Source organism: Electrophorus electricus, chromosome 2 (assembly GCF_041902795.1).
Source record: "Electrophorus electricus isolate QZ-2024a chromosome 2, ASM4190279v1, whole genome shotgun sequence".
Lineage (NCBI taxonomy): Eukaryota > Metazoa > Chordata > Actinopteri > Gymnotiformes > Gymnotidae > Electrophorus > Electrophorus electricus.
The window spans coordinates 34,899,812-34,913,645 of NC_137498.1; the positions used below are offsets into that span (position 1 = coordinate 34,899,812).

Sequence of the window (13,834 nt, forward strand, 5' to 3'; positions counted from 1 at the left end):
CCTTATCTTCCTCTAGTGGTCATACGCCGTAAGTGCGAGACATTCATTCCAATAATAAAAATGTATTACCTTTCTCCACGTTGCAGTGGCCCATGCATATTTAAAAGCATGATCCGTAGTAAAAAAAAAATATTTTATTTGACATAAAATTACATGACATTCCACCAAGAACAAACAAAAGTGGTCAACCACCTCCCCCAACAATGCATACAGTGCAGCAGATCAGTACCATACAAGACGGGCAGCAGTGTGCGCAGTGCCTCTCTAAGCTGTACATTCAGAGACTGGAGAGAATAATGTACTTAAATAAGATTTACATTCACAGCATGACAAAAGAAGAAAAGAAAAGAAAAAAAAAAAAAAAGTATCACTGGTAGAAGATTTAGTCACCTGCCCTTCTCCCCAATGGCAACCACAACCAAACAGCAGCCAAAAAACCATTACATTGGGGGGAGAGAGAAAAAAAAGATAGAAGAAACTAAGGTTAATTTGCATGTTTACACGACAGACTACACTGTCCTTGCAGTAGTGCGTTATGTGCTAATGCTTGTATATCAATAGTGTAAGAGACTCAGAGTGTGTGAGACCAAATCTAGGGTTTTAATATTCTTATTTTGTTCCAACTTATTATTTTATTGCTTACAGACTACATGTACTTGTGCATTTGTGAATGCATGTGCGTGAACGTCTGTGTATGTGAATGTTATGTCATGTAACGGGTGATGGCCCTGAGTACATAGAGCAAAGCTGCCTGCAGTCTTGCCTCCATCAGCAGCAGGTTCACGTGTACCTACAGAAAGAACGAGAAGAGGGAAAAAAGAAAAATAATATTTTTTAAAAAGCAACCTTTAGCACAGCTAACCATGGCAACATAACATGCTTTTAACAGTAAGCCATGAACCAACTCATGTTGGTAAGAAACTAAATCAGCAGAAGAAACCTCCGATCAGTTCTAGATATTATGTCTTTTTATGTCAATTACTGGGGGGCAGTACTACCAAATAAAAGTATTATCCATATTGTTTATTCATCTGTTAAATCAGGAAAAGCTAGAGATATGGCAGCATTTTGCAACTCAACATTTACAAGCTTCATTAAATCATTGAGCCTACACAAAATTTAAAACATGATGCCATCTCACAGACAACACCAGAAAGACAAATTAGACACTCACACATTTATCATATATAGACACTCCTTCCCCGTTACATACCTTTTCTGAATGATGAAACTGTCTCCAGAAAGAGGAGTACATTCTAAATGTGGTCTTCTCTGGATGACAGGCAACTGTCTTTATGTACACCTTCAGACTACGCTCCAGAAGCTGGTTGACGTCGCCATAATCATAATCATCATACCTAGAGAGACAAAAACACACAAATGTGCAATCTAATTGTTGTCATTTCTTACTTGACACAACAGATCTTATGACTTCACTTCTTTTAGTCTTAAACAAGGCCATGCTTTGCTGACTAGCCATCCACTGAGAGCATCTCCCCATGACTGTAATCAGTACACTTCCCATATAAGTGGTGTGTTAATGTTAGATGCGGCTGACCTGATGCCATAAATGCAGTGTATATAGTTCCAGAGTGCTTTGCGGAGGGTGGATGTGTCCACATCTGTGTGCATGGCCATGGTGTGGTATGTCAGAGCACACACCACTTGGAACTTCTCCTCCAGCAACTGAGCCATCTCTGCATACAACCTGTTCATCAGAGAGAAACCATGGTCCTCCCATGAGTAGTCCTGCAAACACACACACACACACACACACACACACACAAATGGAACATCTGGGATACACTAAGAAAATTCATTGTATGATTTGTGCGCATTTGTGTGGATGCTGCACCTGAGCTCTCAAGGTTGGAGGGGACTGTTCTCCTCGTGGACAGAAGTCCTGATAAATGAAATCTGGATCCTGAACAAAATGTGAGACAGAATCAGGGAGCGCAGAGCACACCACTGCAAGAGAAAGAGAAAATGTTAGTGTAAATTCTGTCTCTGTGCATTTTGTATACAACCAATGCCTTTAGACACCTTCTGCTGGTTCCAGTAAACTTTCTGTCCTTTCCCTCTCAAAGCGAGTCACCATCTCCTCCTGAGTGAATTCTTCTTCTTGTTGTTGAACCATCATCATCTTCTCCATTAACAACTGTACTTCATTGACAGCCTCAGTCAACTGGGCAAGGAGGCACAGACCCAAATTAGAGACCTTCATACAAACATCTAATTGAATCAGTATTTGTCCACAGGCACAGTTAGATAGGTGCACCTCCCGATGATGGGTTCTGGCCCTGTGGGCAGGGATAGGGCCCTGGGAGATGTGTGCCACAGGGGAATGTGGCTGAGAGTGTTGTTCAGCTGAGGAGTGAGGCTCTGGGAGGATCCCACAGCCCAAGACAAATGAGCTCAGAGAATGCCCATGGCTCAGGAGCACCACGGCTTGAATAAGCTCAGCCAATGACCAGCAAGGCTCTGCACCTGGACACACCAGCTCCTGGGGACAGGAGGTGCAGAAACATCATAAAGACGCACTTCAGCAGCAAAAAAAATCCAGAAATATGGCAAAATATGCCAGTACAGGAAATCACACTGACATTTGACAACAGCATTACTGCTGTACCCAATATACTACAACACTAGAACAGCACTACAGGCCCCATGTCAGTGCCACTGCTGATTTACAAACAAACAGTCAACCACACAAATTATACTTAAATCAGTAGTAGCCAGTGACTGTAGGTACTTGGTGGTAGTAAGTTGTGTGAGTACACAGTAGTACAACCTATTGCTTAACTTCTTAAGTCTTGTAGGTACAAAACAGCTGATGATGCAAGTACAGTTAAATACAAAAAGAGCCTAGTCTAGCTGAGCCTGCAAATGTGAACATGTGGGCATTACTTTGATGTGTTCCTGGCTGATGAGCCATGGACGGTGAGCGAGAAGCTTGTTGAGTGTCTGCAGACGCTGGATTTTTGGAGAGGCAAAGTGAAGGCCTCTAAGCCAGTGATCATCACCACCGGCTGAAAGGAATGCTGAACTGTGTTTCTGCACAAGGTATGAACACTGATGCCGTGCCGTGGCCTGTATACACATACAGAAGACAATGGCAATATTCCATAGGAAGACATCACTCAGTCCAGATGTCCTAGTCACAGAAATCTGGAGTGGATAATGTCAAGTGTGGCATCATCTCTTACCATGATGATAATGTAGTGTCGCCATGACAGTGGCAAGGGACCATCAGGCTGAAGCAGAGCATTCTGGGTGTGCAGAAAGCAGTGCAGGTAGGCAGGATGCAACCCCATTACCATGGTAACATGGTCAGTATGACTGACTTTCAACAGAGGTTCTTTCATCACATCATGCCCTGGCACCTCATCCAGTATCTAACAGACAGACAGATATCCATCCATGACTGATTTAAGACAAGCCTGTTTATAAAGCCATTTGACTACCATTAAAATTACCATTATGTCTAATATTATGAATTACTATAACATTAGAAAAACCTACATATACACTGTTAAACTAACATTTACATTGAACCATTATGTAATTTTCAAAAACTTGAGATAAAAAAAATGCTGTTGTTTCATGTGTGACAGTGCCCAATTAGAATTATGCATGAATGTCTGCCACATCCCAGTGTTGCCTAGAGCCACAATAACAGTGGCTTCAATCTGTTTTTTGTTTTATTGATAATAGTGTTCAACATCATGCTTTATAGGGCTCTATTGTTATATAACCAACATTCTATGCTCCTTACAGAAATTATTAAAACAAGTTTGTTGGATATAACAAACAAACTGGTGTTGGTTTAACAAACAGTGGACAAAACAGTATACTGCCATAACACAAGGATAAACAGAAAGTAAAGATACTGTAAACACACAAACCACACTTTCTTCCACACCTTCTGACTTAATTTAGCCTTCAGGTCACACGCAAACATTTTTAGTGATGAATCACCATAAACAGACGAGCTGAGTCAAGGGCAAGCTTTTATTGTGGGAAGCTGGCCCATATAATTGAGATGATACACACCACTTCAGATGGAATGAAGGCACTGGGGCCGGTGGACAAAGGCTGAGTAAGATCAACAGTGTTCTCCTCCTGGGAGGGAGAGAGGAGACGAGACACTGCAAGTCACTTTCATACAAACAGGTTTTTAGTTACAATCATAATTAAATGTATGTTTTAAACAAAGAAATAAAAACGTGCGTATCTGGACAACGTTTGTAGCTCGCTGCCAAAGGATTAGCTAACAGTGAGACTCAAATGCCCCTTCAACGTTACTAGCTAGCAATTTAGTTAGCTGGTTAAAGAGACGTTTGTATAGCATAAACACTGTGTGCGAGTTAATAAGTTACTGAAAATGAGCCTGGAAGTAGAACACAACGATATCTACATCAGCAGTATGAACTGTGCACCTACTCAACTTTAGCCCTGCACTGGCAGCAACGTTAAATCCTAGCTAGTTAGCTTAGCTGACTGCAAACTTTACTAGTTAGCTAGCTAAAAACCTAAAAAGCCGGGTAACAATATAGTGCAGAGTGAATTAAGCAACAACAAAAAAACATACCTTCATCAGATGAGATCATATAGTGCAATACCTCGCTAAAAGGTCAGAAAAACGCTGTGGTGTTGCGTTATAGCTCTCTCAATCCAAGTACTTGAGCATGTTCTATTCAGACTGGAGTCTCGGTGCATAAAACAGGAAACGCAGCCAGGGGGCGTGACAATCCTGCTCGCATAGCACGGAGGGGGCGTGGCGAGCCTGTACTCATAGCGCGGGGCTGTTGCATCACTTTAAACTGCAAAGTGACGCAACCCAGCGGCGGTAGGAGAAACCGCGCAATGTATGTAATCGAGCACCTCTTTCGAAAAAAAAAGTCCTGCATGTTCTGGTACCTAGGTTAGTACAAAGTACTAACTTTGGTCCGATCTGCCCTGCCAAAGTGAAAATAATATTTTGCTTTTTTTGTTGCAATTCTCGCATGTAGCTTTTTGTCGGTCCCACACCTAGGGTTAATGTAAGGAAGTCAGTTTACTTCAGCGGTCATTTAATATACAGGCCCTTTCACACACACACACACACACACACACACACACACACACACACACACACACACACACACACACACACACACACACACACACACACACACACACACACATACACATATATATATATTTTATTTAGCCTTCTGCAACAGTCCTGGCATTTTCCAGGGGTACCTCTCAACCACTGGGTCTTCTCAACCACTCTTTACCCCAGCCTTCACCCCTCCACAGGTTTGGTCCTAAATCCTAATCATTTTCTCTTTTTTTTTAAATTTTTAATATCATGATTAAGAATTGTAAGTGTTAATTACACTTAGGCCAAAGAGTTATTCAAATATTGAAGTTATTGATTTTAGCTCATGCTTTTTTTTCTGCATTTTAGCTCATGCTAAAATCATTATAAGTTATATGAAAATGTTTGCAAGGATTTAGTGGTGTATTCACATCATGTGTTATACAAGTCCAGTCTTTAGCATTTCTGCTGTGTCCATGAATAAGCTTAACTGGTCAGGACCCACTGCACTGTTGGTTTTACAGTGTATCCGGAAAGTATTCACAGTGCTTCCCCTTTTCTACGTTTTGTCAAAATTCTACACACAATACCCCTTAAGTGAAAAAGGTTTGTTTGGAATTGTTGCAAATTTATTAAAAATAAAAAACCAAAAAAATCAAATGTACATAAGTATTCACAACCTTTGCCATGACATTCAAAATTGAGCTCAGGTGCATCCTGTTTCCACTGATCATCCTTCAGTTGTTTCAACAACTTGATTGGAGTCCACCTGTGGTAAATCCAGTTGATTGGACATGATTTGGAAAGGCACACACCTGTTTATATATAAGGTCCCATAGTTGACAGTACTTGTCAGAGCACAAACCAAGCCATGAACTCCAAGACAGGATTGTATTGAGGCACAGATCGGGGGAAGGGTACAGAAGGATTTCTGCAGCATTGAAGATCCCAATGAGCACAGTGGCCTTCATCATCCGTAAATGGAAGAAGTTTGGAACCACCAGGACTCTTTCTAGAGTTGGCCGCCCAGCCAATCTGAGTGATCGGGGTAGAAGGGCCTTAGTCAGGGAGGTAACCAAGAACCCAAGGGTCACTCTGACAGCTTCAGTGTTGCTCTGTGGAGAGAGGAGAACCTTCCAGAAGGACAACCATTTCTGCAACACTCCACCAATCAGGCCTGTATGGTAGAGTGGCCAGACAGAAGCCATTCCTCAGTAAAAGACACAAGACAGCTTGCTTGGAGTTTGCCAAAAGGCACCTGAAGGACTCTCATTTCATGAGAAACAAAATTCTCTGGTCTGATGAAACAAAGATTGAACTCTTTGGCCTGAATGCCAAGCATTATGTCTGGAGGAAACCAGGCACCGCTTATCACCTGGCCAATACCATCCCCACAGTGAAGCATGGTGGTGGCATCATGCTGTGGGGTGGTTTTTCGGCAGCAGGATCTGGGATACTAGCCAGAATCGAGGGAAAGATGAATGCAGCAATGTACAGAGACATCCTTGAAGAAAACTTGCTCCAGAGCACTCTGGACCTTAGACTGGCGCGACGGCTCATCTTCCAACAGGACAACGACCCTAAGCACACAGCTAAGATAATGAAGGAGTGGCTTTGGGACAACTCTGTGAATGTTCTTGAGTGGCCCAGCCAGAGCCCAGACTTGAACCTGATTGAACATCTCTGGAGAGATCTGAAAATGGCTGTGCCCTGAAACTCCCCATCCAACCTGACAGAGCTTGAGGGGTTCAGCAAAGAAGAATGGGAGAAACTGCCCAAAAATAGGTGTGCCAATCTTCAAAAAGGATTGAGCAAAGACTGTGATGACTTATGTACATGTGATTTTTTTTTTTTTTTAATTGTATTTTTTTTTATTCTAAACAAACTCTTTCCACTTTGTCATTATGGGGTATTGTGTGTAGAATTTTCAGGGGGGAAAAATTTAATTGAACCCATTTTGGAATAAGGCTGTAACAACAAAATGTGGAAAAAGTGAAGTGCTGCAAATACTTTCTGGATGCACTGTAAGCACAATTATAACAATACCACAGATACACATTAATATAATTTAACAACATAACATGGTGAGTGCTGAAACTCTAGTGTTCTTTAAAAAGTATCATTCTGAATTGTGGTTAAAGTGGTAGTTAATTGGTTTATTCTGCTGATGGCTGGAAGGCAGAAAGCTGATTTCCACAGGTTTTTCCTGATGCTTCTGAGTGACCTACAGCAACTTAGTATTCATTGAAGTTGAAAATGAGGAGACAGTGTAAAGATACATCATGAATGTTTGACTACAATGCATGATACTTAATGCATGATTATTTTGTCTTACATTAAATCTGTGGCAGTACTGAATATACATTAAATCTGGTTTGCTAAAATAGCATGGCTGACCATTACTTTGTGGAGAAGGGACAATGCACCTCCAGAACACAATTTGCCACAGTAAAAATGCATTAATTGTTGTTCTGTGACCATGTGTCTAACTGAAATGATAAAATATATATATTTAGAAACCCGAACTGCGCTTAATGTCATTCTTATATATTCCTAGCTGCATGTCTTATAATTGCATATTATATTGAGAGTAGACCAGGGGGTACTGGGAAATGAAGCCTTGGAGGACAGTATTATGGAATTGCCTGCACAGTAATAACACAGTAATGTTATGGAAAAGAAGTGATAATCAGAAAGTGGGTCTATGTAAGATATAAGAAATTTAAGATTCATGTAAATGTATCTATATATTAAAATAATTTAAATTCTGCAAAGATCTTGTTGACTCTGACAAGTTCATCCCCTAACAAGACGTGCAGTAACCATCTGAGTTTGAGATAAGCTATACAGCCTACGTTTCTAATACACTTGCACTAATCATAGGCCTCAATGTTCAGTGAAGTAGTTGCATAAAATTTGTAGTTGAACTGGGTGCTAAACCACAGTCCTAGAGCTTATCATATGAAATGCAATACTGAAGAATGTTCACAGAATATTGAACAGATTGACTCTTTTTCATCCAGAGCAGGTTAGCTTCAGTTAAGCTCCATTTTTGAAACAGAAAACCCTAGGTTTATGTGAACTCAGAGGTAACAGGTCTGGTCTACCCATCTGAAACACCTGTCTACACTCTTTTGGCCTGATATTTTTCTTTCTGTCAAACATGATTACTCCACAGACACACAGAAAGATCCATTTAGACACAAAAACACAGACAAAAAATAGATTTTTATTGAGTTGCAACAAGCAAATTGATCTTTAAATGCTTGTTTAGTGTGTGCCCACATCTATGTCTGTGTGTGTGTGTGTGTGTGTGTGTGTGTGTGTGTGTGTGTGTGTGTGTGTGTGCGCGCGCATACAAGTGTATCTGTGTAAGTATGTTTAATTACTCAGCTCATATCTCCTGTAATATTTTATTTCAGAAAATAAACAAGTATCCACATGTTTTTCAAGTCCAGTCTTATCTTAAGTTAACCTTATATATACCTCAAATCAAATAAGAGAGACCTTTTGTTTGGGCACAAGTTGAAATTAAAGTAGAGGTTTAGAGATTGAAGAAATATTCAAATAGAGGCAAGAGTAACAGAGTGAACCCTCCACTGATTGCCATAATTCTTTTAGGTGGGCAGAAGCTTTAAACATGTGCAACACACCACAGGGATAACTTGATGGTACATGAAAACCTTTACAATACACTTTCAGTGTGAACTTTTATATACTCATATAATGGCTCTGCAAGAAGTTCAAATTCAAACCTAGAATAGTTTTCTTAATGCACAAATGGTCCTGTGGGAAAGGCTGTTTGATGCACGTACATCATCCCTGTTCGGGTGACTCTTATTGTGAAGTCAAGTATGTCAAGATCACCCTGATGATCAGTGCTTCATCATCCCCTTGATATTTAGTTATGGAAGGAGGCAGAGGGGAGGAACTTGGGCACAGGGGTCAGAGGTCACAGGAAGTAAATGAAAGGTACTTTACAAAAAGTGTAAAGAGTGGGGGACATGAAAAGTAAAAGTTGGAGCCTTTTCACACAATTTTGTTCTCCAGAGCAGCAATCCTCTTTGTTACCCCCTCCAGTGATAAAGATGTCAAGGAAACAATGTAAAACTTTACTATATATATTATACAATTGTACAGTGCAAACTGCTTCATGAAGCCTATCCTACACTATGTATTGCTCAGATGCAATTTACACATAATGTTTATTAACATATATTCCCATACTTACCCTTTTAAGAGTTCTAACTGTACAGCACACCATGCAAAGGATATATTTCTTTGTTAATGCCTGTAGTGCCTCTTCCACTTTTTTCTGGAACTTAGTAATAGAATCACATTCACAGGGATCCTCCGCTGTAAATAAAATAACAATAAGACCAATGAGTGCATGTTTATAAGTAAAAGCTGCAGGTGGCTTACAGTATTGGAAAGACTTCTTCTTTGGCAGTAGCTAGACCTGGACAAGTGTTGATCTGCAGCTTCTTGGCTATCTGGTTCATGGCTTTGAAGTCGGCAGTGTAGAAATAATGGTCAGCTACAGGCTGTGAGGCAATCTCTTTCAGCTCATCCTCAACAGCATTCCCTACTCCCACAGCATACATTTTGAATCCTAAAACAACAAATCAAAATATGCAATGAACACCTGCTCCCTAAGCTCTGGTGTTCTTCTCTAAAATCATCTGAGCTTCATGTCCTTTTACCATGCTCCTTTGCCTTCTTTGCTGCATCTCCAATGTAGTCCTGTGACCTGCCATCAGTGAAGACGATGCCCACCTTGGCCACGCCAGGCCTTGCACCCTGATTTGGGGTGAAGCTGTTGTCCAGCAGGAAGCGGAGAGCCTGGCCAGTCATGGTCCCACGCTCCATGTAGGCCATCTTCTTCACCGCTTCCTTCAGGTCCTTCTTGTTGTTGTAACGGCCGAGCGGAAACTCCTGCTTGACAGAGCTGGAGTACTGCACCAGGCCCACGTGAGCCTTGGACTCTGACACTTCCAACTTGTCCACAATCTGGTTGATCCACTTCTTCACCAGCTCAAAGTTCTCTGGCCTCACACTCTTTGAGCCGTCTATCAGAAAGACCACGTCTGTGGCAACATCACTGCAGGCTGAGACAGGGAGAGAATGGAGGATTTTGTAGCTGCCTGATACCAGCTGGTATATGTTGAGGAAGTCATCTGCTTTCTAGGGTGTGTTTATTGTGAATTATCAATGCAGGGATTAAAAATGGTGCTGGCTTGTGGAGATGCTTGAAAGAAGTGTATGTTTTTGAGATGCTGTGTGTCACCCACTTATTCAAGCCGATGATAGACATTTACCCAATACGTGTATACACTCACCGCTGCAGGTACGGCCGTCGTCCTTAAGCGTGTGGCCCTCCCTGCAGGCACACTTGAACGATCCTGGTGCGCTGAGACAAATTTGCTCACAGTCGTGATCACCTGTTGCGCACAGGTCAGAGACTGTGCAGCCATGGGTGTCACACGCACACACAATGCGTGACAGGTGGGGTGAGTTAGAAAAGAAGGATTAACACTACGTGAGGTGAGAACTTGAAGAGTAAAACCGTGCATCACATTTTAATGATTTGCTGTGCTCTCCCTGTCCAGAAACCTGATAACAGCAAATCTTTAAAATAGACTGGAACATATCAGAGGTCCAGGCACTTGATGATTTTGCAAACTACTTTTTGCCTGGTTACAGTGTGGCTTCAGGTGCCTGTTGCTCTGATGCAAGTTTTGCTACAACACTGGTTCTCAGCTTTCACTCAGGCCCATGTCTCACTTTGGTGATTTTCTGTGGCTTCTGGTTCACCCCATGTCAGAGGCTGAGAACCACTGCTCTACAGCAGCTGCATTCACATTGCTGATCACACATGCTTCACTACCCCCTTAGGAGATCAACAGTGTCACCCCCTGGTGGTAGGTCAGAAAAGAATGCTAAAAGATAGCATGCCCCCAGAAACTCCATGCCCTCTACAGATTCTTAGGGTTATGCATTTACTTGTGATGACGATGAAGAGCCACGATGATGATGTCAATGACGATCCTTCACGAGGTGTCTGTCACCCCACCCCAGTACCTCCCTCTTACTTCCTCTTCCTACTCACCACAGAAGGCCTCCTGAAACTTCTTGGTGAGCTTCTCGATGAGGCTGTAGCTCTGCACATAGTCAGTGTGCTCCTCCAGGGGCTCACTAGCCATCTGCTTCAGTGTATTCATGTCCACACGCCCCACACCAATTGCAAAGATTTCAATGCCGGACTCCCGGGCCCTCACTGCAATGTCCCGCACATTGTCCTGTGGTCGTCCATCTGTCACGATAATGGCAACCTGCAATGTGTAAAGGTTAATTAACTCAGGTGTTCAGTTAATTAAAGGATATGCACTACAAGTCTAAGAGAGATACAGAGTTCTCAATGCTTTTAAGGCAAAAATGTTTATATACTGTAATTCCATTCTTGTCCTCTAGAGGGTATCTCTGACCTTACTGATGTCTGGGGATTTGCGAGCCCCTTCTGCATCACTGAAGGCCACATTCATAGCGAACTGGATAGCCAGGCCAGTCATGGTGCCTGAGGAGAGTGGCTCAATTTTCGACACAGCCTTGATCAGTCCGGCCTTCGCCTTATGCGACTTGAGAGACACCTCATTCTTCACCCGGCTGGCGTAGTTCACCACACCCACGCGTGTGGCATCGGGCCCCACGTCAAGGCCCTCTATAACTTTGTTAAGGAAAACCTTGACCTGCTCGAACTCTGAGGGCCGCACGCTCCGAGAGCTGTCAATGATGAACACCACATCCGTAGGTTTTGTGTTACACAACCCAGCAGCTACAGAGAGAGAGGAGACAATTGATACAACGTCTGAGCATCTGTATGTTTAAGATGGCATGAACAGTTAGATTACACATTAAAACTTGATACACAGTTGCATCAAAATACACAGAGATAAAGATTTTCTCTGTTCATCATGGTTTTATTCTAACCAGTGACCCTAAGCTATCTTAATCAAATGGACTAATGTTATGTATCATATTTTATAACATATTCTTGAATTTACAGTACCAGAACCCCACGATATTTAAATCCACAAAAAAATTTTTTGTCAGAATGTGCTTTACCAGATGAGACATGCAACATAACAAATCAAAGAACAAGAAAGTAAAATCACTCTAATTCACTCATGGTTGTTGTTTCATTCGCTTATAAGTACTCTGACAGAGGTATGGCTAATATGATCGCTCTGGGATGCGAGGGAGTGAAGGAGTATAAAGTCTGCACAGTCTGTAGGTAGATCAATAAATGTACAGTGCTGGCACAGCTTATAATAACTCCCATTGATTATACATTTACCCATAGGTATTTGAACAGAGGCGCACATTTTCATGTACTCACAAACGCACGCACATATGCATGCGCGCACGCGCACACACACACACACACACACACACACACACACAAACTGAGTAAAGGACGTCTTTGTACCCAGTAGTAGTAATGAAGTGAACAGTTTTTAAAATTGTATTTTTCTTGGAAATCCTTCTTCAGGACTAGTGAAAGGAACTACAGTAACAGTGCACTATACTTGCCCCAGTCCCTGCGCTTGCTGCTCAAGCTATGTTTTGACACCTGTTTCTCTGATGCAACAAGTTTACATCAGTGACAAGTTTCTGTTGAAAGTTTCCATTATTTTTTTCTCTATATATTGTCTTATCTCTAAAATACACCACAAAAACACAATCAAGTGGATGGTCATTTTACCAATGTACCATCAAATGAAAAGATGAGTGTGAAGAGAGTCCCCTCAAGGGAGCAGATTGTGGTAAGATCAAAACTGACAGTCAGATAATGTACAATGCAAGAAAAACTTAATTTCAAGTTCCAAAAAGGTTAAAAAAGCTAAATTCCTTCCTAAGATACAGTTAATATAAATACACAGAAATAATACATTACTAGTAGAGTGATTAATCAGTCATTTGATGGGTGAATCAGAGGCTTATTCAGATTCATGTTGTTCATCATCTTAGTCATTACCTATTAGTCAGAGCCTATAGATCAATTACCCTGAAGGATATTTTAGAAAGCTTTTATTTTTCTCACCCATGGCAGCGGCATGTCTGAGGTCCATAGTGGCTTGAGCTCCCAAGATGCACAGCAGCATCAGAAACCCCAGCAGTGCCATCCTGTATGCAGTGGGAGTCCTGACGACAGGTTCAGCAACTAGACACAGACTGATTCAGAGAGAGAGAGACTCTCAGGTTATCAGCCCACACACACACACACACACACACACACACACACACACACACACACACACACAGTAAATCTAGAGACATCCCCCTTAGACCTGTCTTCATAAGGTTTGTGTGTGTGTGTGTGAAAACATGTAGAGAGGAGGGGGAAAGGAATACCTGCTCTAAAAAGTTTGGATAGGAAAGACAAACACACCTTGATCTGTGTTGAGGGTGTACGTGTGTGTGTGTGTGTGTGTGTAAGGTGGATCAGGTTCGTTTGGGCCCCTGGGAGGAGTCTCTGACTTTGGGTCTGGTTCAAATAAACATTCAGATGAATCTGTCTTTTCTAACCTGCTTTCCTCTCAAATTAATCTCACACATATACTGGAATTTATGCACAGGAAATGTGCGGGAAAAACGAGTGCTGGTCTAACACAGCTAGCCCTGTTCAAGCCTACAAGATGTGTATGTGCACACTGCATGTCCCACTACAACCTTCTGCATCCGTATGTA

At 41.8% G+C, this 13,834-nt stretch overlaps 2 protein-coding genes across 4 annotated transcripts; both read right to left on the reverse strand.

Moving 5' to 3' along the window:
* Nucleotides 1-119: 119 nt before the first annotated feature.
* Nucleotides 120-4,729, reverse strand: sesn2 (sestrin 2). 3 transcript variants are annotated; one of them, XM_027027504.3, is made up of 10 exons: nt 4,592-4,729; nt 4,054-4,122; nt 3,207-3,395; nt 2,908-3,090; nt 2,279-2,503; nt 2,044-2,185; nt 1,856-1,968; nt 1,559-1,749; nt 1,214-1,358; nt 120-790 (listed from the first exon to the last, which is right to left on the reverse strand). In XM_027027504.3, exons 1-10 carry the CDS (start codon nt 4,595-4,597, stop codon nt 704-706), a joined length of 1,350 nt encoding a protein of 449 aa, XP_026883305.2. In that variant the 5' UTR covers nt 4,598-4,729; the 3' UTR covers nt 120-703. The 3 variants fall into 3 exon arrangements, with proteins under 3 accessions (XP_026883305.2, XP_026883304.2, XP_081556801.1); XM_027027503.3 differs by having other exon boundaries at nt 2,044-2,503; XM_081700675.1 differs by lacking the exon at nt 120-790 and having other exon boundaries at nt 1,220-1,358; nt 1,856-1,924; nt 2,044-2,503.
* Nucleotides 4,730-8,295: 3,566 nt separating this feature from the next.
* On the reverse strand, nt 8,296-13,366 carry matn1 (matrilin 1). Its single transcript, XM_027027502.3, has 8 exons — nt 13,188-13,366; nt 11,572-11,918; nt 11,196-11,418; nt 10,426-10,548; nt 9,790-10,194; nt 9,546-9,698; nt 9,362-9,442; nt 8,296-9,165 (listed from the first exon to the last, which is right to left on the reverse strand). The coding sequence occupies exons 1-8, from the start codon at nt 13,267-13,269 to the stop codon at nt 9,116-9,118; spliced, it is 1,464 nt and encodes a 487-aa protein (XP_026883303.2). The 5' UTR covers nt 13,270-13,366; the 3' UTR covers nt 8,296-9,115.
* Nucleotides 13,367-13,834: the final 468 nt, after the last annotated feature.